This window comes from Carettochelys insculpta, chromosome 34 (genome assembly GCF_033958435.1).
Source record: "Carettochelys insculpta isolate YL-2023 chromosome 34, ASM3395843v1, whole genome shotgun sequence".
Lineage (NCBI taxonomy): Eukaryota > Metazoa > Chordata > Testudines > Carettochelyidae > Carettochelys > Carettochelys insculpta.
Window position 1 is genome coordinate 1,697,450 of NC_134170.1, and position 20,785 is coordinate 1,718,234.

At 64.6% G+C, this 20,785-nt stretch overlaps 2 protein-coding genes across 4 annotated transcripts; both read left to right on the forward strand.

The window, feature by feature from the left end:
- Positions 1–854: 854 nt before the first annotated feature.
- On the forward strand, positions 855–2,891 carry LOC142005717 (stress-associated endoplasmic reticulum protein 2-like). The gene is made up of 3 exons (XM_074983061.1): positions 855–1,029; positions 1,370–1,445; positions 2,529–2,891. Exons 1-3 carry the CDS (start codon positions 946–948, stop codon positions 2,567–2,569), a joined length of 201 nt encoding a protein of 66 aa, XP_074839162.1. The 5' UTR covers positions 855–945; the 3' UTR covers positions 2,570–2,891.
- A 1,044-nt stretch (positions 2,892–3,935) lies between these two features.
- Positions 3,936–19,002, forward strand: SRRT (serrate, RNA effector molecule). Of its 3 annotated transcripts, none has more exons than XM_074982926.1 (20): positions 3,936–4,086; positions 4,231–4,360; positions 4,831–4,959; positions 8,078–8,227; positions 8,330–8,518; positions 11,393–11,562; positions 11,788–11,957; positions 12,128–12,229; positions 12,385–12,499; positions 13,282–13,466; positions 15,027–15,088; positions 15,159–15,237; positions 15,916–16,107; positions 16,203–16,373; positions 16,676–16,829; positions 17,175–17,368; positions 17,466–17,622; positions 17,955–18,044; positions 18,557–18,653; positions 18,747–19,002. In XM_074982926.1, the coding sequence occupies exons 2-20, from the start codon at positions 4,242–4,244 to the stop codon at positions 18,820–18,822; spliced, it is 2,601 nt and encodes an 866-aa protein (XP_074839027.1). In that variant the 5' UTR covers positions 3,936–4,086; positions 4,231–4,241; the 3' UTR covers positions 18,823–19,002. The 3 variants fall into 3 exon arrangements, with proteins under 3 accessions (XP_074839027.1, XP_074839030.1, XP_074839029.1); XM_074982928.1 differs by having other exon boundaries at positions 4,070–4,086; positions 4,228–4,360; XM_074982929.1 differs by lacking the exon at positions 4,231–4,360 and having other exon boundaries at positions 4,065–4,086.
- The last annotated feature ends 1,783 nt before the right edge of the window (positions 19,003–20,785 follow it).

The window sequence follows — 20,785 nt, forward strand, 5'->3', positions numbered from 1 at the left end:
AGGGCTGGGAGCCAGGACTCCTGGGTTCTCTCCCCGGCGCTGGGGGGGCAGTGGGGGCTGGTGGTTAGAGCAGAGGGGTGGGAGCCAGGACTCCTGGGTTCTCTCCCTGGTGCTGGGAGGGCAGTGGGGGCTGGTGGTTAGAGCAGAGGGGTGGGAGCCAGGACTCCTGGGTTCTCTCCCTGGTGCTGGGAGGGCAGTGGGGGCTGGTGGTAAGAGCAGGGTCTGGGAGCCAGGACTCCTGGGTTCTCTCCCCGGTGCTGGGGGGGCAGTGGGGGCTGGTGGTTAGAGCAGGGGCTGGGAGCCAGGACTCCTGGGTTCTCTCCCCGGCGCTGGGGGGGCAGTGGGGGCTGGTGGTTAGAGCAGAGGGGTGGGAGCCAGGACTCCTGGGTTCTCTCCCTGGCGCTGGGAGGGCAGTGGGGGCTGGTGGTTAGAGCAGGGGCCGGGAGCCAGGACTCCTGGGTTCTCTCCCTTGTGCCATAGAGCCCCATGGGATTTGGTCACATGACACACAGGCGCTAATATGGCCGCCCCTTTGTTGACCTCATTTCCCGATCACATGACCTGCCGGGCACCCAAGATGTCCACCACCAGGGAGGCCTCAGGGTTGGGGTTGGGTAGTATTGCGAAATTACGTCACTGGCGTACATCACGTGACTCCAACTGCCCGCCGCCGCGCGTGCACAGCAAGGGAAGCCCTCCAGTATGTCACGTGATTCGTATCCCCCTCCCGTCTTTGCGCATGGCTGTCCGGGCAAAGCCCCAGAGCGAAAAGCTTGTCCTGCACATGCGCATCAATGCCCGGTGCACTGCACACCTTGAGGCTCACGTCACTTCCGTCGTTGGACGCGTCGGGCGCATGCGCACTGCTGCGCTCCGCGACTCTTTTCGCTCCGGCGCAGGCGCGGATGTTGACCCCGCCGGGCCAAGCCGGGGGGTGCGGGGATCATGTCCGGGGTGCAGCGCATGAAGGTGGCGAACGAGCGGCACCGGCAAAGCGTCACGCAGCGGGGCGGCCCCCACCGGGCCCCGGTACAGGGGCTGTGGGGCGGGAGTGGGGGGCGGGGTTCGGGGTGGGAGTGGGGGGCACCGGGGGCGGGGGGCTGCGGGGAGGGAGTGGGGAGCACCGGGGGCACGGGTGGGAGTGGGGGGCACCTGGGGGTGGAGGGCACCGGGGGGCTGGGGGGCTGCACGGGTGGGGAGTGAGGAGCACCGGGGGTGGGGGGCTGTAGGGAGGGAGTGGGGGGCACCTCGAGGGTGGGGGGCTGTGGGGAGGGAGTGGGGAACACCAGGGGGCGGGGGGCTGTGGGTTGGGAGTGGGGAGTACTGCAGTGAGGGGGGTTCCGTTTCTGACACCCTCTGTCCTGCACAGAGAGCCCCCCTGGAGGAGAAGCCGCCCGTGGGGCCCTGGCTGCTGGCCCTGTTTGTCTTCGTGGTCTGTGGGTCAGGTCAGTTGGGGGCAGGGGTGGGGGACAGCGTGGGTCCGTTCACTCTGGAACCTAAGGACTGGTCTGAGCGCAGTGATGGGCCCTGCGTGCTTGTGTGACGTTCCCCCGGAAACCTAATGGGGGGTTGTGTCTATGTGGCTTCCTCATTACAGCAGCCAGTCCCTGGCCTGGTGTTTGCCCTGGGGCGTAATAATGGGGAGTACCAGGAAGCCCCCCGTGAGGCCCCTGTGCAGGAACCGGACCCTGGAGGGAGGGTGCCAGAAGTGATGTTCACTCTGGAACCTAATGAGGGGGGAACGGGGTTCACTTTTGGGCTCTTTTTGCTGTTCCGGGAGCTAGCGGCAGCTGTGTGCACCTGCTGTTTGTGTTCACCCTGAAACCTAATGAGGGGATCATTGGGGCACCAATGTGTCAGCTCAGCATCAGCCCTTCGAAGGGGTGGGAGCGGGAACAAGGGCTCTATGCTGGTCTCCTCTCTTTATTTTACCAAGAGTCCTTCAATTGACACTGTTTTGGCAGAAGATGGGGGGTCGGGAGTGTACTGGTTCACTCTGAAACCTACTCGTGGCCCTTAGCGCTGGGAGCGAGACCCCGACAGGCATTGCTTGTGCCCCCTTGACTCTCGCCAGAGCCGTAAGCTTCTGGCATGCTGGGCTTGCTCTGGCCCTTCGCTGCAGTCGCTGTCCTGGGAAGGGTGTTAATTCTGAAGCTGACTGACAGCTGAGGTGGTTCGCTGGAGGGGTTCATGCTAGATGTGTTGGTGAACAACTGGTGGAGGGAGGCTGCTGACTCTGATGTCCCCCCTGGTGTCCTGTTGAAGGGGCAATGCTGCCTGAGCTGCGGGCATGGTGGGTGTTCACTCTGAAACTTACTAATGGTGCATGAGAGTCCAGGCTTCAGTCCGCACCTGCCAGGTCTCCCTGGAGCTTGTCCCACAATGCAGCTGGCCTCGGGAGCCGGAGCTGCCGGTCAGTGAGCCTCTCCCATTCCCACCTGATCGCTTCCGTATGTGCAGGGTGGGAAATGGGTGCCCCACCCCCCCATTCCAGCCTCACCCAGCTCCCTTTCTCCCCCCGCCCCCAGCTATCTTCCAGATCATCCAGAGCATCCGCCTTGGAGGATGATGGGAAACAGCGCTCTCCCACCTGAGCCTCTTCTCAGGGAATTCTGGGATACCTCCTGGACCTCCAGGAATCCTCCATAATCTGCTGCTACTCTGCCCATGGCCTGCCCCCTGCCTGCTCTGTTGTGTCCGTGTATGTGTCCCACCTGGGGAGGGCTCACCCTTTCTTGCTCCCCCCGCACTGCTGGGGAGGGTGGTACCCCGGGGGTGCGTAAGGGGAGCTGGGGGGACCAGCGGGGGGGTTTCTCCCATTAAAGGGGAGATGCCCCCCAGTGTCGCCGGGTCCGAGCGTGTTGGGAAAGGCATTAAATGTCGGGGTTTGGAATAAACCAGCCGCTGTTGTCGTCTGTACCCCCATTGTCAGCCCCCCCATTGTCAGCCCCCTGTCGTCTGTACCCCCATTGTCAGCCCCCTGTCGTCTGTACCCCTGTCCTCAGCCTTCCATTGTTGTCCCCTGTCATCTGTCCTCCCGTTGTCAGCCCCCCCCTTGTCAGCCCAGCCCCCTCACCTGGAGCACTTCTTGCCCCATGTCCCGCCCAGCGGCTCCTCGCCTGGATTTGGCCCCGCCCCCAAAAGAGAGCCCAGGTGCCCGGTTGGGGGGGGGGCACCAGAGAGTGCCCAGCTGCGCCCTAGAGCGGCTCCCCACCACCACCATAAAGCCGGCGCGGATGTGCAGAGCGGCGTTTTTCCCCGGCCGCACAATAGAGTTCCCGGCCAAGAGCGTCTCAGCCCGCCTGGGGCAACGAGGGGGCGGTACCTCTGCCAGAGCGCCGCTCTCTGCTACCATAGAGTCCTGCCTCCCGAGAGCGTATCATAGAGTCAAAGTCAGCTCCCTCTTCAAAGACTCCCTCCGCGCGCACCAGAGTCCGCCCGCCCTAGAGCGTCTCTTCGTCTTCCTCTAACATCGAGGTGCGGGCAGCCCCCTTCCTAGAGCGTCCCTCCCTCCGCCACTATAGAGGCCTGAGGCTCTAGAGCGTCTTTCTCTGCCACACCATAGAGTAGCCTGGTCCTAGAGCGTCTCGGCCGTTGCTTCCGTCTTCTAGAGTTACGGGCACCGCTCTTGCTAGAGCGTCCCGTTCTTCTGGTTCCGGGACATAGAGGTGGAGGTGGGGGTGGGGCGGTGCCAGAGTGTCGCTCTCCTGTACCAGAGAGTTCTCCCGTCCCAGAGCGCCTCTCTCGCCCGGTACAAAGCTAGGCCTATCTCTGTCTTGCAGCGTCTCTCCCGCCCGCACCATAGAGCTGCTCCCCACCTAGAGCGTCTCTCCCGCCCGCACCATAGAGCCAGGGCCGCTTCCCCAGCTCGCGTCTCTCCGTGTGTCACAGAGCCCCGCGCAGCCTCTGCCTGCGTTCCGACAGACCCCGTCCCTCCCCGCCAGGTCCGGCACCAGAGAGTCCGGGTCCGCCCCGTCGCCCAGAGCGCCCGGCCGGAACCATAGAGGCGCCGCCCTAGCGCGTCCCCCTTCCGCTTCCGGCGCTGTCCAGGAGAGGCCGGCGAGTGCGGCGCGGGCACCGGAGCGGGTGAGGTGGGGGCAGTAGCCGCGGGAGGCGGGAGGGGCGCGCGGGGCGGGGTTGTGGTGGGCGTGGGGGGAGGGGCGGCGGAGGGGGGCGGCGCGGCGCGTGCGAGGGGTCCCCGCGTCACCGTCCCCCCCCCCCTCCCAGCAGCTTGCCTGGCGATGGGCGACAGCGATGACGAGTACGACCGGCGGCGCCGGGACAAGTTCCGCCGCGAGCGCAGCGACTACGACCGGTCCCGGGAGCGCGACGACCGGCGCCGGGACGACTGGAGTGACCGGTGCGTGGCCGGCCCGGCCGGGGGCTTCCACCAGGGCCCGGCCCGGCCCCGGCGACAGGGACCCCCCCGCTGGAGTCCCCCCGTGTGCGGGCGCCCGTCCCCTGTGTGCGGGTGGCGCCTGTTGCCCCCTGTGTGTGGGCCGCCTGTCTCCCCTCCCTCAGCTGGAGCCCGTCCCCCGTGTGCGGGTGGCACCTGTTCCCCCCCCCCCGCTGGAGCCTTTTCCCCCCCCCCCCGCCATTGGAGCCAGTCCCCTGCAGGTGGCGCCTGTTCTCCCCCGCCCCCCCCCCCCCCGTGGGGAGGCAGATGCTGTATAAACGCTGCGTCTGGGGGGCAAGTGGCCCCAGGGAACGTGCCTGGGGGGTGGTTTGTCTCTGGCGGCAGGAGCGCAGGGATGTAGCCTGGGGGTGCACCTGCTCCCCGGTAACGGGCTATACCCAGGATGACCTGCTTCTGGCCCCCTTCCCCCACAGGGAGTGGGACCGTAGCCGTGAGCGCCGGAGCCGGGGCGAGTATCGGGACTATGACCGCAACCGCCGGGAGCGTTTCTCTCCCCCACGGCACGAGCTGAGCCCCCCGCAGAAACGCATGCGGCGAGACTGGTGAGTGAGCACTGCCTGCTGGGTTCCTGAGCTGTGGCTCCCCTGCTTCCTGCTCGTGGAGGACAGGGTTGATTGGTCTCGCATGAGCCACCCCCTGGCTGGAGTGGGCTGGGGTCAACCCTCAGGTGCCACGGCCTGAGGGCAGGTGGGTGTAGGAGGCGATGCTGGGCCAGTTTCCCATAGTGTGGAGAAGAGCGAAACTCTCCCCAAACCTGTTAGACCCCCAGTCTACAAGGAAGAAGCAGGCAGCCAGGCCTCCGAGAGAACAGAGCCCTCCCTGTCCAGTTTTCCCTGTGACTGTCCCTGGCGTCTCAGAAGGAAACGAAGCAACAAGCTGTCTAAATACAGGGAGGGTTTTATCAGTCTAAAATTGCCTCCCCTGGCTGCACGTGCTGACTGGCTGTAGCCCCACAGCAGAGTGTCAGGAACAGAAAGGACATGCAGTGCGGCCAAGCCCCGGCTGCTCCCCATGAACACAAGCAGCAGCTGTGATGGAGTGGGGGGGGGTGCATGTGTGAGTCAGGCTGGATGTCCGAGGCAAGCAGCAGCTCCCAGTGGCTAAGGATGACCCTGGGGCTACAACTGGCAGATAACACCTCTGCCTAAACAAAGAGCAGGGAGGAGCTGAGCTGGGTTTTGAATCGGGGGCGGCAGTTAGAGGCGAGGAAAAGGGAGAGCTGGAAGGCAGCCAGCCTGAGGAGGGGGAAAGCTACACCCCAGAGGGGCACCCCTCGGGGTCTTCCCCCCAGGACAGGTTGGAAGGACTGTCTCTGGCGGCTATGCTGTTGCTTCTGTGAGAAACTGGACATCTGTTGCCTAATAAACCTGCTGTTGTGCCTGCTGAGTGAGAGTCTCTCCTGCCAGCGGGCGGGGTGCAGTGCAGGGGGACCCCTGAACCCCATCACAGCAGCATCAGACCTTTGTGGTGGTCCCTCAGAAATGCCCTGACTTTGGTTGCCCCCCCAGGTCTTATCAGGGGGTAGATGCAGAATCAGGCCCCTCTGAATAGGCAACAGGCTGGCGGACAGGACGCTTATCTTAGGCCTGGCAGATGCCGATTCGAGCTCACTGAGCTGATGGCTGTTTTGGGGCTACTGGGTGCGTAAGTGTGACGGGGTTGAGGGGTCCCCAAGCACTGCCCCCCATCTGCAGGCAGGAGTGACTCTCACCCAGCAGGTAGAACGGGAGGTTTATGAGGCGCCAGAGCCCAGCTCAGCACAGAGGGGTCAGTACAGCTGGCAGAGACAGTCATTCCAACCCGTCCTGGGGAGAGGAGCCCGAGGGGTGCCCCTCTGGGGTGTAGTTTCCCTCCTCGCCAGGCTGGCTGCCCTCCAGCTCCCTCTCCCTCAGCTTCTCACTGCCGCTCCCATTCAAACCCAGCTCGGCTCCTCCCTGCTCTGTGCTCAGGGCAGAGGTGTTACCTGCCAGCCTAGGGTACAGCCCAGGGGTCATCCTTAGCCGCTGGGAGCTGCTCTGCCTGTCACACACATCCAGCCTGAGTCTCACACGCACTCCCCACCCCATCACAGTGAGTGGCTGGGTAACTGCTGTCAGAGAGTGGTTGGTGGTGGTTCGCAGTCCTGCTGGAAGAGCACGGAGTGGGGTTCCGTTGAGGTCCCTCCAGGGAGTGGACCTGTTCAATGTCGTCTTTAGCAGTAACCGAGAGGGGGCCACGTGGGGCCGTGTTCTCACAAAAGGAGACGGCCGTCGTGTAGCACTGTAACACGATGCGTTAAATGGTGAGATTTCGTGGGACGGACCCACTTTTTCAGACCTGTCCCACAAAAGCTCATCACCTGATAAATCGTTCCGTTCGGGGCTAAAGCATCCACGGCTGCACTTTTGTTTTACCGTCTGGAGGGTGCCAGCCTGGGAAGGGTTGTAACTGCTTTGGGGGGTTGGGTCAGGACTCAGAGTGGTCCGGACAAACTGGAGAAAGCCATGCTCTCTGCCGGCTACTTCTCACGGGGGCGTCACGTCCAGGTGGCCACCTTTCAGGGGAGGTGGGGAAGGGTCCAGAGAAGAGCAGCCTTCCCCAGCGTCAGGCGGTCACGCACTGGAAGAAATTGCCAGGGAGCAGGGGGAGGTTGTGGGCTTTCCAGCTTTGACCGTGCTTCAGAGCAGGTCAGGGAGGATTCAAGACAGTGCTCGGTCCTGTCGCCAGGGCCGGGGATGGGATTCGGCGACCTCCCGAGGTCCCTTCCTGTTCTAGCGCTCTCAGCCCCGTCCCCTGCGTTCAGGGCAGGACTGAGTGCCATCCCCCATCCCTGGCCGACGCCGGTGTGACTCCGCATGGGAAGGAGAGCCGTTCCTCGCGCGGCAGTACCTAACTCAGCAATTCGAGAGCCGCAGTGCATGGGAGCACGAGACGGTCCTCGCTAGATAGCCTCCAGCCAGACTCTTTCTAACCCGCAGTGGTTTGTAACGCCACCTGCATCTGCGGCAGGACGCTCGCAAACTTCTTACGTATTCTATTGCCTCGCACTTAGAATCCCCGAATCCCAGGGTTGGAAGGGACCTCAGGAGGTCATCCAGGCCTGCCCCCTGCCCCAAGCAGGGTCAAACCCCACGAAGTCACCCCCTTGCTTTTCTGCATGTGTTTGTTCCACTGTCTTCCTGACTCCCCACCGAAGCGTCTCTCTCCGGAGATCACTGGGGGAGCAGCCCGAGCTTTGGCGGTCCCGTGTCGGTCGCTGTCTGGCTGCGAGTTGAGCTGTTCGGGTCTGGGTTTCAGACGCTCGCCGTCTGTGGGCAAGGATCAGAAGAGCTGGGTGGCGGCATTTGGGCTTTTGTTGATGGCGTTGGGCGCCGCAGAGAAGCCCTTGAGGAGCCACAGACTGCAGACAGGCGCCTGCTCTCTAGTAGTGGGGACCGTGCCGCCTCCCTCACCAGCTGATTCCAGCGCCCAGCCACCTGCTAGGGAGTGTTTCCGAAAGTCCAGCCCAAGCCTGCCTGGCTGCAGTTCAGGCCTTGGGGCTTGTTGCGTCCTTAGGGTGCGGGGAGCCCCTTGAGGCCCCCGAGACCTGCGACGTCCCCTCGTGTAACACCCCAGAGCCTGGTACACACAGCCCTGGCCCCTGCCACGCTGGTTGTGACCCTTGGCTCGCCCCCCCGACAGGGATGAGCACAGCGCTGACCCCTACCACAGCGGGTACGAGATGCCGTACAGCGGGGCGACCGCCGGCCCCACCTATGGGCCCCCCCAGCCGTGGGCGCACCCCGACATGCATGTGATACAGCAGCACCACCTCCTGCCCATCCAGGCCAGGTAAATCACGCGCGCGCGTCTCCCCCGGCTTCCCTCCTGGCCCTGCTGAGCTGGGCGTCGCTGGCTGCCGGCACGGTGCTAACCAGCCCCACACCCGAGCAGGCTGGGCAACATTGCGGAGGTGGACGTGGGCCTGGCGCCCCCCGTCATGAAGAGCTTCAAAGAGTTCCTGCTCTCCCTGGACGACTCGGTGGACGAGACGGAGGCCGTCAAGCGGTACAACGACTACAAGCTGGATTTCCGGCGTCAGCAGATGCAGGACTTCTTCCTGGCGCACAAGGACGAGGAGTGGTACGTCTGGCCCGGTGTCCCCTCCCTGTGCGCTGGGCAGGCGGGCGCGGCTGGGCCGAGGGTGCTGGGGCGGGCGGTTCTGATGCAGCGCCCCCGGGATGTAGGCAAGTCAGAGAGGCGCTGCTGCGGTTCTGCTCTGGTGGGCCGGGGCTGTGGGACCAGCGGTTCTGATCCCCTGGGGCTGTCCGTGGCTCGGCGGAGGCCGGACCCCTGCCCGGCAACAAGAACTAGCCATGGGGCTGACCCCGGGTCCAGGCCACCTCTCCTGTGGCAAGCTTCTGGCTCCCCTCCATGCCCCAGAGCTCTGGGGGGCCAGCCCGCCTTGGCGCTCAGTGGGCACCAAGGTTTCTCCCTCCATCTGCGCTGAGGAGGAGGGGAAGAGGCTGTTGCAAGCCCTGTTGTGCTCGGGTCCCGGCCCTCTGACCATGGCCGTTTTGGGGTGCCCCAGAACTCCCTGGGGGGTGTCTTAGTGTCAGGGGAAGAAGAACCGAAAGCCGCTTTTCCCGGTTTGCAGCTGTCCCTTCTGCAGCCTTGGGAATTGGGGCAGGGGTGTTCGGAGCTGAAATCTCCCAGCCCCGCTGGCATCACTGGCCGGGACAAGGTTTCTCAGCAGCCTTCCGGGGGCACTGGGCAGAGTGTTCTCCAGTCTGTCTGTTCCCCTGCAGACCCCGCTGCCTCTCTCTCAGCCTGGGGCTTGGTCAGGTGCCTGAGGGGGCGTTGGGCTTGCAGCTGATTGGCTCCGGCGGGCACTGGGAGAACGGGGCCAGCTATTTGGATTCAGATGGGTGGCTCCTGTGCCTTGGTTTCCCCATCCATACACCAGGCTTGGGTTAGAAACTCAGCGCAGGGCTGGCGCAGTGACCTCAGGAGGAGACTGGGGGCCCCTGTGGGCCGGGCCCCCAGCAAACAGTCTTGTCCCAAGATTTGCAGTCTGGACAAGCCACAGGGCAGGAGGGGAAACTGAGACATGATGATACTTGATTTGCCTGAGGCCTGGTACAGAACCCAGCCATCCGGACCGGGACTCCTTGGGAATAGACGGTCTTACTTCCGAGCCGCCAGCCCCCACCCCAACCACCAGCCCCCACTGCCCTCCCAGCGCTGGGGAGAGAACCCAGGAGTCCTGGCTCCCGGCCCCCTGCTCTCTCCAGTGCTGGGGAGAACCCAGGAGTCCTGGCTCCCAGCCCCCTGCTCTAACCACCAGATCTGGGGAGAGAACCCAGGAGTCCTGGCTCCCCATCCTGCCCTGCTGTGACCCATCATGGCTCAGTTCCCCCCCCTGCAGCGAATGTGTGCGCACTGCTGAGATTTCAGCCTGGGGCTGGTGGGCTCTGCTGTGTGTGTGGCTCCCGGTCGCTGTCTTCCCGGCGCTGCTTAGGTTTAACAGCCCTCTCTTAAGTTTTTTTTTCTTTTTGGTGTGTGTGGATAACTGTTAATTGACCCTTTTTTCCCCTCCTCCCAAGTGCCGGAACCGAGAGAATTCAAAATCAGAAGTCATTCTTGCCGTCAGCTCGGAGAATCTAAATCTCTCTTGATTTTTGGTTTCGTTCGCTGCTCCTCTCTCTCGCCTGCGTGTTTTTTTAGCTAGACAGCCAGGGCTGTGGCACTGCGCACAATGCAGTGTGTAGCGAAACGTACAGTGGTAGGAATCAGATAGCTTAGCTGCCAGCCAACCAGCCAAAGCCACCCAGTCGGGAACTTTTTTTGTTTTTTTTCCTGTGTTTGCGGTTCCGTCAGCCGCCCGGCGAGAGAGTGGGCGAGCGCCCGCGCTCCATAGCCAAAATAAAGCGCCCGTGGTTAAAACCACCGAAGGAATTTCTCAGGCTCCCGTCGGCAAGCTGGAGTTGATCCGGAGTGTATGTATGACATGCGTTCTGTCTTATGCCATTAGAGCACAGCTTTCGAAAGCAAGAGGCAGGGCGGTTCAGCCAAGCGCCGCGTCCCGCCCTCCTCCCGAGGCCGAGAAGGGGCTCTGATGGCCCTGGCCTGCTGGCCCTTTCAGGTCCCTTTCCTGGCTCATCTGAAACAAGCGGACACTTAAATCCAGGCCCAAAAGCTTAGGTTAGATGAAGGAGTTTTGGTGTCTGGCTCCCATGGAGGGCCGGGAGAAGCAGGTGCTTAAACAGCCTTCAAACTGCAGTGCTCTGGTTGCCTCTCGCCCCACCAAATCCGAGTTTGGATCGGACACTGAGTGGTTCGCTGGCATCTGCTGGGGTGGGAGAAGGAGCTAGGTGTTAGCCAAGACCCTCTTCTCCGGCGGGCGCAACTAGGGCAAGCAACTGGCGTGAGATTAGAAGTGGCACCAATGAGAGAACCCCAGCTGGGATCCAGTCCTGGCAGCCCACAAACATCCACCCGCCTCTGGGCTCTTGCTAAGCAGCCACGGGGAAAAAGAATGATATGTCCCAGGGAGATGCAGGGGAAGAGAACCCAGGAGTCCTGGCTCCCAGCCCCTGGCTCTATCCACCAGCCCCCACTGCCCTCCCAGTGCCGGGGAGAGAACCCAGGTGCCCGAACCCTCCCCCGACCTGCTGTCGGCTCACTCGCCTCTTGGCACGCGAGGGAGGATGCAGGTGGCCGACGTCCCCGTCCCTCGCGAGGCAAGGCGAGGGTGGGAGTCCCAGCGAACCCAGAGCATTGCTGCCACACACACAGGTCCGGGTGGCGGCACCCGGCTTTTTTCCTCGCCAGCGTGTGCCGTGAAGTGCCAGTAAATCAGGTCTGGAGGGGAGGGGCTTGCCTTGCTCCCACCCCCCGATCTCTTTACGAGGCCTCCCCCCCATCGCAGCCTGCGTGTGCAGCCTCTCTCGAGGGGAGGGCGGCTCGTGCCCGCTCTGACCTCTCCCCGTCTGCCTGTTCTCTCCCGGGCCGAAGGTTCCGCTCCAAGTACCACCCGGACGAGGCGGGCCGCAGGAAGCAGGAGGCCTGCAGCGCCCTGCAGAACCGGCTCGGCGTCTTCCTCTATCTCATGGACAACGGCTGGTTCGAGAACCTGCAGCTGGACATCGACAAGGCCAGCACCATCGTGAAGATGCTGGATGCCGGTAGGGGGCCAGGGCCAGGGCGGGAGCAGTGGCCTGTCCGTTTGGGCCGGAAGGGCCTGGCGTGGCTACCGCTGGAGCGGGAGGGAGAGCCTCCTTGTGGCAGCCGCGGGCGGGCTGTGGTTCTCCAGCGCTGTTCTGTTAGCGGGAAGCAGCCTGGCTGCGGCGGCGGGAGCCCTCCCGGCTTCCCTCCCCACTGACCGCCCGATGCCTGCCTGCGTCCCCCAGCTGTCATCAAGATGGAGGGCGGCACCGAAAACGACCTGAAGATCCTGGACCAGGAGGAGGAGGAGGAGCGGCAGGACAAGGCCGAGCCGGGGAAGAAGGAGGACGGCCGCCTGCCCGACGCTGACCGGAAGGGCTCTGACAAAGATGACAAGAAGGAGGAAGGCAAAAAGGTCAGGGGAGGGGCAGCAGGTGGGCGATGTCCTTGGCTCGGCCGCACCTTGGTTCCCTTCACGGCCCAGGCACCCGGGAGACGGGTGCCGCCCGAAGGAGCTGTGGAGACGTGGCTGTGGGGGGCTGGCGACTCGGCGGGAGCCCCTAACGGGGCCACCTACTTCCCCAGGTGGACGCAGACGAGCCGGCTGAGGAGAAAGCCAAGAAGGCCTCCGAGGAGGAAGAGGAGAAACCGGCGAAGGAGGAGGAAGCTGAGAAAGATGCAAAAAAGGTGCTCAGGCCCCGCCCCTTTGCCTGAGGCCCCGCCCCATGTTCCTCCTCCTGAATCCCACCCTTTGGCCTCAGTCCTGCCTGGCCCTGCTCTGGGGTGGGCTGCCCTGCCCCCTCCCGGCCCCCAGCTCACTGGTGCACCCCTCCTCCTTCCAGGCCAGCAAGAAGCGGAAGCGAAAGCGCAGCGGGGATGACAGCTACGACGAGGGCAGCGTCTCCGAGTCCGAGACTGAGTCGGAGAGCGGCCACGCCGAGGACGATGACAAGGAAGGTGAGAGGTGGGGGGGCCTATCCCCTCTGGGGGTGCCAGCTCCTACGTGCCTTGCCCTGGCCGCCGCAGGGGATGGGAATGGGGCAGGACCTGTCCCCTCTACGGGCGCCGGCTCCCCTGTCCCAGGGCAGGACTGGCTGGCTTGTGGGGCAGGGAATGGGGCAGGGTGTGACGGGGTTCAGGGAACCCCAAGCGCTGCCCCCCGCCCGCAGGCGGGAGTGACTCTCACCCAGCAGGTAGAACGGGAGGTTTATGAGGTGCCAGAGCCCAGCTCAGCGCAGAGGGGTCAGTACAGCCGGCAGAGACAGTCCTTCCAACCCGTCCTGGGGAGAGAAGCCCGAGGGGTGCCCCTCTGGGGTGCAGCTTCCCCCCTCGCCAGGCTGGCTGCCCTCCAGCTCCCTCTCCCCCCAGCTTCTCACTGCCGCCCCCATTCAAACCCAGCTCGGCTCCTCCCTGCTCTGTGCTCAGGGCAGAGGTGTTACCTGCCAGCCTAGGGTACAGCCCAGGGGTCATCCTTAGCTGCTGGGAGCTGCTCTGCCCCTCACACACATCCAGCCTGAGTCTCACACATGCACTCCCCACACTCCATCACACTGGGCCTGTCCCCTCTTGGGGCGCTGGCTCCCCCCGGCCCAGGGCAGCGCTGGCTGGCTCGGGGGGCAGGGAATGGGGCAGGGCCTGGCCCCTCAAGGGGCGCCCAGGGCAGGGCTGGCTGGCTCAGGGGTAGGGAGTGGGTCCTGGGCCTGTCACCGTCGGTCTGACACGCTGGGTCCCGGGAGCAGAGGAGAAGCCGAAGGAGGAGAAGAAGGCCGAGGAGGAGGAGGCGGCGGTGGCGGCCAAGGCCAAGGAGAAGGAGAAGGAGAAGGAGAAGGAGGGGGGGGAGTGCAAGCCCCGCCCGCTGCACAAGACCTGCTCCCTCTTCATGCGCAACATCGCCCCGAACATCTCCCAGGCCGAGATCGTGGCAGTGAGTTGGGGGGATCCCCGGGGGAGGGGCCCGGCCTGGCCCCTTTGCACAGTGACGCTGTCCCAGGCCTGGACGGGGCCTCAGTCAGCCATGGCGTGCAGGGCCAGCCCCATCTCCAGCAGCCTGCCTGGGCCTGACAGCGGCCAGGGGTGGAGATCCTGCCGCTCTCCGGTCACGTCCCGGGGCTGCACACCCTGCCGGGGTGAGGGTGTTGCTAATCTCCAGCCGCCACCTCCCCACCGCAGCCTCAGCCCATCGTCCCCAGAGGGCGGGGGAATTTACCTGCATTTCATCAGCACAGAGATCGGGGAGTTCTCGAAACAGCCGCCCCGCGCGCAGGGGCCGTCCGAAAGGTGTTCCTAGAAAGGGAGAGAACATGAGCCAAGGAGTTACCTGAGTGCCCCTTAGAAACCTGGGGTACGGCCCCTCCTGCGTGCGGTGCGCAGGTGCGCTCTCCTCGCCGGGGGAAAGCTATCCCGGCACCGGAAAAGGTTCAGAACAGGGAACTAGGACGATGAGGAGTTTAGGTGGAGGACAGGTGACAAAGATTGGGACTTTTCAGTTGGGAGGAGAGGAGGCTGAGGGGGAACATGAGAGAGGTCTATAAAATTACGACAGGCGTGGTGATGAATGAGAAGAAGTGATTTACTTGTACCCATAATACAAGAGTTAGAGGACACCCAGTGAAATTAATGGGTAGCAGGTTTAAAACAAATAGAAGAAGGTTCGTCACTCAGCACATAGTTAACCTGTGGAACTCCTCGCCAGAGGAGACTGCGAAGGCTGGACCTGTAACAGAATTTAAGGGAGAGCTAGATAAATTCATGGAGGTTAGGTCCATAAAAGGCTATTAGCCAAGGGTAGGAATGGTGTCCCTGGCCTCTGATTGTCGGAGGCTGGAGACGGATGGCAGGAGACAAATCGCTTGATCGTTGTCTTCGGTTCCCCCTCTGGGGCACCTGGCACTGGCCACTGTCGGCGGACAGGCTACTGGGCGGGATGGATCTTTGGTCTGACCCAGCGTGGCCGTTCTTAGGCTCTTATAATAACAGTTTCTCCCCAGCCTCATCCGAGCCCCTCCGGGGGTGGAGGCTGCCAACAAATCTTCCCTCGCTCTGCTCTTCTGCCGACTCACCGCGCCCCAGTCCCTCGGCCATGTGCTTTGGCCCCGGACGCCTCACCGTGGCCTCCAGCGCACCCCGTCCTTCCTGCGCTGGGGCCCGGAACTGGACGCCACCGTCCGGCTGCGGCCTGCCCGGCGCTGAGCAAAGCGGCATAACGGCTGAGATCTGCCGGCCAGGCTCCTCGGAGGTACCACAAGGGCGTGCTGCTGTCAGCCCCGGGTCCTTCCCTGCTGTGCTGCTCCGCAGCCAGGGGGTCCCCAGCCCGGCACAGCACTCGGCGTTCTGCCGGCCCAGCCACAGGACTCCGGGCTCGCCCGTGTCGAACCTCCCCGGATTTCTCGTGGCCCAGCCCTGCCATGTACCGGGTTTCTTCTGGCCCCTCTCCAGCCTGCCCACCTGGCCCCTCCTGACTTGCACCCCATCCCTCTGCCCGCAGCTCTGCAAGCGCTATCCCGGCTTCATGCGTGTGGCTCTGTCGGACCCCCAGCCAGAGAGGAGGTAGGTGGGGCTAGGGGGGCAGGGGCGGGCGGCAGGAGCTCGAGGCGCTAACTCCAGGCATCTGGGTCAGGTTCTTCCGCAGGGGCTGGGTCACCTTCAACCGCAGCGTCAACATCAAGGACATTTGCTGGAGCTTGCAGAACATCCGGGTAAGGCACCGAGGGCAGGGGGCGGGGGGAACCTCACTGGGAGCACCACTGGGAAGGGGTCCCCTGTCACCAGCCGCCCCGCCCCAGAGCTGGGCGCATCTCGGCGCTGGGCGAGGGGTCCCCATGTCACCAACTGCCCCGCCCCAGAGGTGGGCGCATCTCGGCGCTGGGCGAGGGGTCCCCATGTCACCAGCCGCCCCGCCCCAGAGCTGGGCGCATCTCGGCACTGGGCGAGGGGTCCCAGTGTCACCAACTGCCCCGCCCCAGAGGTGGGCGCATCTCGGCACCGGGTGAGGGGTCCCAGTGTCACCGGCTGCCCTGCCCCATTGGTGGGCGCATATCAGCGCCGGGCGAGGGGTCCCCGTGTCCCCAGCCACAGGTGGGCGCATTTCAGTGCCAGGTGAGGGGTCCCCATGTCACCAGCTGCCCCACCCCAGAGGTGGGCACATCTCAGCGCCGGGCGAGGGGTCCCCGTGTCCCCAGCCACAGGTGGGCACATTTCAGTGCCAGGTGAGGGGTCCCTGTGTCAATGGCTGCCCCACCCCAGAGGTGGGCGCATCTCGGCGCCAGGCGAGGGGTCCTCATGTCACCGGCCGCCCCACCCCAGAGGTGGGTGCGTCTCGGCGCAGGGTGAGCGGTCCCCGTGCCATGTCTCCATTCACTCCGGCTCCTCTCCAGCTGCGGGAGTGCGAGCTGAGCCCAGGCGTGAACCGGGACCTGACGCGCCGTGTACGCAACGTGAACGGCATCACGCAGCACAAGCAGATCGTGCGCAATGACATCAAGCTAGCAGCCAAGCTGATCCACACGCTGGACGACCGCACCCAGCTGTGGGGTGCTGGGGAACCCCGCGAGGGCTCCCAGCTCTCGGTCAGTCCCTGCGGGTGTGGGGGAGGGCATCGCTCGGCCTCCCACGTGGGCCAGGCCTGTGGTGGGCCAGCGCTGACCGGTCCCTGTGCCCCCAGAGCCTGCCCTCGCAGAACCCCATCCTGAAGAACATCACGGACTACCTGATCGAGGAGGTGAGCGCCGAGGAGGAGGAGCTGCTGGGCAAGAGCGGGGAGGCTGCGGACGAGCCCCCAAAGGAGGGGAACCCGGCCGAGATCAACGTGGAGAGAGACGAGAAGCTGATCAAGGTGAGAAGGGCAGAGAAAGCGGGAGAGACCTGATTCCTCCAGGGGCACCGGCTCCCCCAGCCCAGGGCAGGACTGGCTGGCTCAGGGGGTGGGAGTGGGGCAGGGCCTGGCCCCTCTAGGGGCACTGGCTCCCCCCGGCACAGGGCAGGGCTGGCTGGCTGGCTCAGGGGGGCAGGGAATGGGGCAGGGCCTGGCCCCTCCAGGGGCACCGGCTCCCCCCAGCCCAGGGCAGGACTGGCTGGCTCAGGGGGGCAGGGAATGGGGCAGGGCTCCTACTCTGACCTGCCCTCCCCATGTCCCAGGTACTGGACAAGCTGTTGCTCTACCTGCGGATTGTGCACTCGGTGGATTATTACAACACTTCCGAGTATCTGAACGAGGATGAGATGCCCAATCGCTGCGGCATCATCCACGTGCGTGGACCCATGCCCCCCAACCGTGTCAGCCACGGCGAAGGTATGCGGCAGGGCAGGGGGCCGGCAGCCCGGATGCCTGGGGTCTCCCCAGCGCTGGGAGGGCAGTGGGGGCTGGTGGTTAGAGCGAGGGGCTTGGGAGCCAGGACTCCTGGGTTCTCCCTGGTGCTGGAAGGGCGGTGGGGGTTGGTGGTTAGAGCAGGGGCTGGGAGCCAGGACTCCTGGGTTCTGTCCGTGGCGCTGGGGGGCAGTGGGGGCCGGCAGCCAGGACGCCTGGGTTCTCCCTGGCACTGCGGGGCAGTGGGGGCCGGGAGCCAGGACTCCTGGGTTCTCCCTGGCCCTGCGGGGCAGTGGGGGCCAGGAGCCAGGAGTGCCGTGTTCTCTGCAGTGGCTGAGTGGCAGAAGACCTTCGAGGAGAAGTTGTCTCCGCTCTGCACAGTGCGGGAGTCTCTCTCGGAGGAGGAGGCCCAGAAGATGGGCAAGAAGGACCCTGAGCAGGAGGTGGAGAAGTTTGTCACAGCCAACACGCAGGAGCTGGGCAAGGACAAGTGGCTCTGCCCGCTGAGCGGCAAGAAATTCAAGGTGGGGGGTGCCAGGCGGGGCTGGGTGCTGCTCTGGGCTCGGGCGGAGGGACCTTGGGGGCTCCACCCAGGGCCTGACCCACCCTCTGCCCCGGCAGGGCCCCGAGTTTGTGCGCAAGCACATTTTCAACAAGCACGCTGAGAAGATCGAGGAGGTCAAGAAGGAGGTGGCGTTCTTCAACAGCTTCCTCATGGACGCCAAGCGCCCAGCGCTGCCTGAGCTCAAGGCCAACCAGCCCCCCGTGCCGGGGCAGGGTACGCCGCAGCCCCGGGGGGCGGGGGTCCCAGCCCTGGGTCTCTGTGGCCGTCCTTCTCCCGGGGACTGGCAAGGCAGGCCCAGGGTGTGCTGTGTGGGGCTGAGATTTGCTGTGCCCTTTCTGACCTCTGGGGGCTGGGAGCCAGGACTCCTGGGTTCTCTCCCCAGCGCTGGGAGGGCAGTGGAGGCTGGTTTAGAGCAGGGGGCTGGGAGCCAGGACTCCTGGGTTCTCTCCTGGCTCTGGCGGGGCTGGGATCCCTGAAGATTAGAGTGGGGGTGGTGGGTGAAGCAGAGTCTTAGCACTGCTGCTGTTCATTTCTTCTGCTTTCAGGTCTTACCCCAGGGCTTCCATACCCGCCCCAGACACCCCAGGGGCTGATGCCCTATGGACAGCCCCGCCCGCCCATGATGGGATACGCTGGTAAGCTGATGTGGGGTGGGTCTCCTCTCACTGTCAGGGCTGGCCCTAAGGCCACTGCAGGGCCCTGTGCTGCCATGAGTGGGGTGGGCTCTGACTCTTGGATGAAGGGATAAAGCCCCAGAGCTGGGCGCATCTCATCGCCGGGCGAGGGGTCCCTGTGTCACCAGCCGCCCCGCCCCAGAGGTGGGTGCATCTCAGCGCCGGGCGAGGGGTCCCTGTGTCACCAGCCGCCCCGCCCCAGAGGTGGGTGCATCTCAGCGCCAGGCGAGGGGTCCCTGTGTCACCAGCCACCCCGCCCCAGAGGTGGGCACATCTCGGTGCCGGGCCAGGGGTATCTGTGTCACTGGCCGCGCCGCCCCAGAGGTGGGTGCATCCCAGTGCCTGGAGAGGGGTCCCCGTGTCACCAGCTGCCCCGCCCCAGAGGTGGGTGCGTCCAAGCGCCAGGGGAGGGCTGCCCGGGTAATAAATCTGTGCCAAGTTGTATTCTTTGCTGACCTGTGCCCCTCCTGCAGGCGGCCCCCCCTATCCTCACGCCCCCTATGCCGCCGGCCGAGGTAACTATGACAGCTTCCGGGGGCAGGGTGGCTACCTGAACAAACCGCGGAACAGGTAGGTGAGGAGCGGCGGCTGGGAGGGGGTGCAAAGGGCTGCAGCTGGGACAGGACCGGCCCCTGGCTCTCACCTGCTCTGTCTCTTGCCCAGGATGGTTCGGGGCGACCCTCGTGCGATTGTGGAGTACCGGGACCTGGACGCCCCTGAAGACGTGGATTTCTTCTGAGCTCCCCTCCTTGTTTTATGTCTGCCTGTCTTCCCGCAGGCCCCCCCGACCCCGCCTTTTTTTATACGAGTCCCTGCGGCCAAATCCACAACCCCGCCCCACCGCCGTCTGCGTTCCTTTTGTCCCTTTCCCTTCCGTGGTCCTGACACAATTTCAATAAACCTGTCAATGTAAACGTCAGCTGGCCAGGCTGTGGTGCTCAGCAGCAGCAGCTGGTCGCAGCAGGGAGGCCGGGGTAGCTTCTTGCTGTGTTTGGGAGGCAGATTGATGTGCCCCATAGTCTCTGTGCTCCGCACTCAAGTCTTTTAAATCAGCCATCAGTGGGGACCAGAGTGAACAGCCTCACCTGGCTTTCTCTCTGCTTGGTTCTGTCAGCTGCCCACCGCAGTCAGGGGCTTCACAACAGCCCGCCCTGGCTCCCAGCCTCGTAAGAGCTGCCTGTTTCCTGGGGGCAGCCATTTTTGTGGGTCCTATGCAACTGCAACCTTAGGCTGCCTGTGGGGTGGTGGGGTGCAGACCTGGGTTTGGCTCCCAGAGGCGCAGGGCTCCAGTAACGCGGGCTGCAGGCCTGACGGACTCGGGGCAGGGATTACCCGGTGTGGCTTACCCGAAGCCTCGTCTCCCTGGCCAGGGCCGGGGGCAGCCAGTGGACCAGGGCAGGGATTCCTCACCCAGGGGGCGCCAGCTGGGCAGCTCCAAGCCACCAGTGGCTCGTAAAGGAGCCATTTGCAGCTCCTGCTGCTGCCGCTCGCTCCCGGCCGTGCCCTGCCCTGCCCTGCTGCGCTGAAGTGGGGCTAGGTTTCATGGTGACACAGGCGTCAGGAGCCACCTGGCTGCTTACACCAATTCACTGAGGCCCCATTTCAGTGCGGCAGGGCAGGGGGCTGCCCATGCTGCGGGGGAGGGGAAGGGCGCAGAACGACTGGGGGCTGCCCTGCAAAGTCGTAGCTGGGGCGGAGTGGGACAGCAGTGGCCCTGGTGGGAGGTAGGTGGGAGGGGGCCTTTGGGGCTGTGAGGGGTTCAAGATGGGGGAGGGGGAAATAAAACAACCCCCAGGGAGAACTTGCCCCCCTCTGTCCCGGCCGTACTCCAGTACATTCGGGTTGTAGTCTTACTGACTTCTCAGTGGGTCACCCTGTTCAGAGGGTGGGGAACGGGCCCTGGGCTTCCTGCACAGTTGTCATGTTCCCACCGGGCTGCCCCATTCCCCGCCCGCTGAGCCAGCCAGTCCTGCCCTGGGCCAGGGGGAGCTGGTGCCCCTAGAGGGGACAGGCCCTGCCCATTCCCTGCCCCCTGAGCCAGACAGTCCTGCCCTGGGCCGGGGGGAGCCGGTGCCCCTAGAGGGGACAGGCCCTGTCCTGGGCCGGGGGGAGCTTTCACTGCTGAGGGGGAGCAGGCCCTGTTGTGTTACAGTGCTGGCCTATGTACAGCGCCCTGCACGCTTCCCCGGGCCAGCCCCAGGCCGTGTACCACTGAGGCCTCCTGCCCTTGACAGCTCTGGTCTGTTGTGCTAAGGACCCAGAATCTCTTCTTGTGCTGGGGCTGCAGCCCCAGGTGGGCGCAATGCAGTGGGAAGGTGGGGATGGGATGTTAGCCCTGGGCGTCAGGAAACCTCCCCGCATGGGGAAGGGGTGAGCTTGTCCTGGGGACCAGCACCAAGGAGTCTGGGCGTTTCTCCCCTCTCAGCATGGTTGAAGGGTGCTGCACGTTCCCCTGGGAGGCAAGGGATGGCTGGGCCTCTGGCATGGTGAGGGTACCAGGCTGGGGGAGGTTCACTTGCTCCTTGCTGTCCCTGGGGCTAGAGAAGAGAGGCTCTGGACAGGGGCAGTGAGGGTCTGCATTGACTCCCTGGAGTCAGAGAGAACCGAGGAGTCCTGGCTCCTGCTCTAACCCCCAGCCCCTCCTCCTCTCCCAGCGCCCGGGAGAGAACCCAGGAGTCCTGGTGTGATGGAGTGGGGGATAC

Bases quoted from the DNA above. Each gene is read 5' to 3' on its own strand.
- SRRT (XM_074982926.1), top strand. From the start codon at position 4,242: ATGGGCGACAGCGATGACGAGTACGACCGGCGGCGCCGGGACAAGTTC. The intron at 15,089-15,158 runs GTAGGTGGGGCT...CATCTGGGTCAG, and splicing joins GACCCCCAGCCAGAGAGGAG to GTTCTTCCGCAGGGGCTGGG. The intron at 15,238-15,915 runs GTAAGGCACCGA...GCTCCTCTCCAG, and splicing joins GGAGCTTGCAGAACATCCGG to CTGCGGGAGTGCGAGCTGAG.
- LOC142005717 (XM_074983061.1), top strand. From the start codon at position 946: ATGTCCGGGGTGCAGCGCATGAAGGTGGCGAACGAGCGGCACCGGCAA. The intron at 1,030-1,369 runs GTACAGGGGCTG...TGTCCTGCACAG, and splicing joins GCGGCCCCCACCGGGCCCCG to AGAGCCCCCCTGGAGGAGAA. The intron at 1,446-2,528 runs GTCAGTTGGGGG...CCCCGCCCCCAG, and splicing joins CTTCGTGGTCTGTGGGTCAG to CTATCTTCCAGATCATCCAG.